Source organism: Pteropus alecto, unplaced genomic scaffold (genome assembly GCF_000325575.1).
Source record: "Pteropus alecto unplaced genomic scaffold, ASM32557v1 scaffold80, whole genome shotgun sequence".
Classification (NCBI taxonomy): Eukaryota; Metazoa; Chordata; class Mammalia; order Chiroptera; family Pteropodidae; genus Pteropus; species Pteropus alecto.
Window position 1 is genome coordinate 3,056,010 of NW_006430460.1, and position 4,696 is coordinate 3,060,705.

General features: G+C 55.7%; 1 protein-coding gene across 1 annotated transcript in view; it reads right to left on the reverse strand.

Annotated features, from left to right (window-relative positions):
* GTF3A (general transcription factor IIIA) overlaps positions 1 to 3,593 on the reverse strand; it is a 13,845-nt gene extending 10,252 nt beyond the window's left edge. Inside the window, exon 1 of the mRNA XM_015590172.1 lies at positions 3,534 to 3,593. Coding sequence (XP_015445658.1) covers positions 3,534 to 3,593 — 60 coding nt within the window. The remainder of the gene's footprint in view (positions 1 to 3,533) is intronic.
* Positions 3,594 to 4,696: the final 1,103 nt, after the last annotated feature.

Consider the following 4,696-nt stretch of genomic DNA (forward strand, 5'->3'; position numbering starts at 1 on the left):
GCTCCGGGAGAACGCCGCGGGCCCGCGCCCCGCCCCCTTGGTGAGGCGCGCACGCGCATGAAAGGCCTCAGCCACCTCCTCCCCAGCGAAAGGGGCCGGGTCCTCGGCACATCCCGAGGCACTGGTTAAGCGTGATGAGTTTCCCTTCCGCCGCCACCTTATTCATTGTACTAACCTTGCAAACTTTATCCTGTTCTTACCACGTTATCGGTGCGTCTTCTTTATGGATTCATTTCCTTGCGTGCGCGCTACCTGCTTCCCCTGCAAGACCCAGCGCTGCGCTCCCTAAACTTGGCTGCACATTAGAATCACTTGGCGATCTTTTAAAAATCCCAAGCCTAGTGCAGACCCCGGACCAATTAAATCACAATTTCTGGAGGTAGGAAACAGGAACCAGTACCAAACCCAGTGTTTTCAACGCGCAGAAAAGTTTGGGAACCCCTGCCCTAAAGCCTTGCTGCTGCTCCACGTGTGGTCTGGGGACTAGCACTTCCCCTCGGCCAGTTAACGTGCTCAGGTAGCTCATCTGAAAAACAAACGTCTCTGTGCGCCTGTGCTGCTCTCCACGGCAACGATTTCGCTGCCTCCCTTCACGGTCAGTTTGCCCCCACGTTTTCATCATCACCACCATCATCATCACCCGCATGTTAAGCATCCGCAGTAACGGAGCGAATAGTAGCAGGCCCATCACCCAGCTTCCACAACCACCAACGTCGCGTCTCTTCATCTAACGGCCTCCGTTCCCTCCCTCCCCCGCCCTTTTTCTTGCTAGAGTATTTTAAAGCATCTCCTACAGCATCTCGTTGTGCCGTCTTGTCTCATGTGGATAATTAGTTCTAACGGAGTCGTATGTCATATACACATATAATGTTATACGCTATACAATCCTCAATTCGATTATCAGACCCAGCAAAATGAACAGTAGTTGCTTAGAATCATCTGATACCCACAGACCCTCCAACTCGGCATATTCCAAAGTGCTCTCCTGGTCCCCTCCCGGCCCCAGCATCTTCTTTTCCCAATGAGCGGGTTCACCGTCCACCCAGCTGACTGAACCCGTGGCTCCTCCCCTTCTCCCACCCCCTGCATTAATTAAAGGGCTCGTTGGTTTTACCTTCCCATCTCCAGGTATGCCCCAGGAAGGCCCCGATCCTTCAGCTTCCTGGTCGGCTGTGGTCCCTTCAGAAAAGGGGTGTTCAGGGATCAAATCAGTCAACCATGTGAGGCCATCCACCCCCGAATGGCTTCAGATCTCGCCCGTTCTCCCCCCAGTTACTCCAACAAACCTAAGACTTTCTAACCCCAACAAATATGGGACTAAAGAAAACTAAAGTGTACGCAGTAGGATTAGAAGGGAGAATTCTGGAGTCAGGAGGCACACGGAGAGGCCATTATCGTCAGCAGAATGGGACTTTTGGGGCTCAACGCATGTGATCGTGGGACCAGAGGAAAAGGAGGCAGGTAGGAGACCTTGGAGCACACGGGTGAAAAGGCCACTGGGTGACGGTGCTGAGTGGAAACGTGAGCTCTGCAGTCTGGCCGACCCGCGCCGGATCCCAGCTCTGCCATTCGCTATTTGACCCGGAGATAGTGGTTTAATCCCTCTGAACCTACTGCTGTCTGTACAGTGGGGTTAATGCCTGTGCCACAGGGTCGTTGTGAGAATTACATGAGACAATTAATTCTTGCGAGGTGCGTGGCACAGGGCTCAGCACGTGGGAGGTAATTTTAAAACAGGAGTCTTTATCTTTTTTCTCCTCTTGCTGACTTATGCCTTCCGTTCTTAAATTAGAGTTGTGGTGGGCGGAGTATTACGACAGCCCCCGATAATCACCGCTTCCTGGGATTCACGTCCGTGGGTCATTATCCGTCTCCTCCGGTGTGGCCTGGACCTGTGAAGTGCTTCCGACTAACAGAATAAAGCAAAGCTGATGAGATGCAACTAGGTTACAAAGTATTGGGACACCTGTCTTCCCCGCAGACTCTCCTTCGTTACCTTCTTGGCTTGTACACATGGGTGAAATGAGCCACCGTGTTGGAAAAGCCCACAGGCCAAAGAGCTGAGGGTGTCCTCTGGTCAACAGCCACCTAAAAGAAACTGAATCCTGCCAACAACCATGTGGCTTAGAAGCAGACTCTTCTTCAGTGAGACCTTCAGACGAGACCCCAGCCCCGGCCACCTCCTTCACTGCAGACTGGGAGAGACCGGAAGGGGAGAACCCAGTTAAGCTGAACCCAGGTACCCGACCCACAGAAAGTGTAAGATAGTGAAGGTGTGTGGGTTTCAGTCACTAAGATTGGGAGTGACTTGTGCAGCATGACCAACGCTCGGAGTCAGTCTTCCATGACACGAAGGAGCTCCAGACCTGGAGGTCCGGGACTCACACGAAGGAGGGAGCATCTGCCAGGAGGGGGGATGCTGACGAAGCGCCCGGCCATTCTACCGGCTTCTTTCTAACCACACATCAGATCCACAGCGTAACCAGAACGAGCACAGTCACGATGTAAGTGGATGTGACGGCTCAAACGTGGATGCCCCGGGAGACCTTCGACGCGTGGTCCCTCCAAGCCCGTTTCGCTCTCGTCTCCCAGTGTTCCCTTCTCCCGGGCGGGTCCAGCACGGCCAAGGGAGTTGGCTAAGGCCAGTCATTGTCCTGCAGCTCAGCAAGGAGCCAGGACGTGGCCCACGAAACACACGTGCAACTTAAAGGAGCAGAGAACCACGTGCTCTTTGATAGACGTGCGATAGAAAGACATCGGGCCCCAGTCGCCACTAACTACCTGGGGACGACTGTGGGAAAGGCTCCCCAAGCGGCTTCGCGGCCCCGCGAAGCAGAGGAGACCCCGCCCCTCGCGGGGTGGCCGTGGGCGTCATGGAAGAACTCGGCACGGTAGCCTCTCTGTGCCTCGGTTTCTTCATCGGTCGGTCGGCCCCTCGCCGTGTGAAGAGTCACCGATCGTCTAGATGCCCAGTCGGGAGAGGGCCGCAGGCGGTCACCTGTGCCTTTGCAGCTTTATCACCCCCTCTCAGCATGCGCCCTTTGAATGTCCCCCACGTGGACCTGCGCACCCATCCGCCGGCCAGCGCCTGGACCCGCCCCTGGCCCTGCTGGGTGGTCCGCTCCCCGAGCGGCTGCAGCCCGGTTTCCATCTGCCTGCTGCCCCTTCCCGCCGCGGTAACGGCCCCGCCGGCCTGGGTGTCACCACGGCCACCGCTTCAAGCCCGTTTCAGTCTGCAGTGGCCAGCTTCCTTCCGCCTGGCGAGCGGGCCCCCTGCCCTCTGGTTCCCCGCGGCTCAGGCCCGGGACCTGCCCTTCCCAGCCGCAGCCCACGCGCCCCTTCGGCGTTTGCTGACCTCCTCGGCCAGTGTTTTCCACCCGGCCACCAGCGACGCCCGCGCAGAGGCGAGCGAGCATCTTTAGGAGGACCTCGCCCCCTCCGTGCGTGGCTTCTTGGTTCACCTTAGGAGCGGATCCACCCCTCCCTCTTGGACCGCACCGCCGCCGTTTTGGCCCAGTCCACCATCCTCTCACCTGATTTCCAGGTGTGTCCTGCAGCCGCAGGCGCCCTCTCTGATCCTGCCCCCACGCCATGGCTAAGGGACTTCAGGGGTGACCCATAGCTTCAGGACGAAGCCCCCACGAGGCCTCGCAGACGCAGCACCTCCCCCCCCTCCCTCGCTTCCTCTCTGTCCCAGCGCCCTCGGCTGCCCTTCGCCGCTTGTGACCCTACAGACCGCCGCCACCCTCTTCACCTGGCTTGTATCCCTCTCTCCCTCTTCCTCCCTGCTGTCCCTTGCAATGAGCAAATGTCCCCTCGTCAGGTGACAGCTTAGGAGCTGATTCCACCAAAGAGCTTGCCAGACCAGCTCCAGCCGGCCGGATCACCCGCCCCACGGCCCGCAGAAGTTGTCTGACTCATGGTTTCCAGAAGCTCTTTGCAGGCTCCGGATGGCAGGCTCCATGTCCCTGGCCACCACGGTACCCCAGCGCCCAGCACAGGGCCTGCACGTGGCAGTGTCAATAAGCTCAAATTGACTGAATCGGTACGAAGCACCAGAAATAACAGTGGAAACTTTTATGGCGTTTCCCTTGGTCCCAACAACACTTCATATAAAACATTCATTTTTATCTTTAACAAAAATATTCATTATTGCTTTCTAGCATGCCTACGATTTTTAAAAATGTTCTCTCATGCTTCACGTTTCCTGTGTTCTATCAACTGGCTTTGAAATACCCCCCTTCTTCCCCTTCTCAGTTATTTTAGGTCAGTTGTTGGCCAATTTCTATCCTAAGTACTTTAATAATGTCATCTCATTAAGACGTTATTATCCCTACTCACAGGTAAGGAAGCCCCGCGTGCCTGGCAGGGCGTTCGGCGTCAGCTGACCGTCTAAGAGCCACACACCCGCGCATTCACCCCTGAGGCTCCCACCTTTGATGACTCCTCCCCGCCCCCACAGCTGTGGTTCCATGCAGTCCTCTTGAGGGGTCCCTTCACTAATAAGCGGAGGTGTCCTATTTATCAATTACATTTTAGAGTGAAACCTATAGCGTTTCTGAGGCTAGAGAACCATTTGTGTGTTTACCTCACAGCACAGAGCAGAGGCGTGTCGATCTCTTAAATGTTCTTTGCAACATCTATTCATTCAAAAAATATTTATTAAATCTCCTTAGAAAGTGAGGTTTCGGAGGCC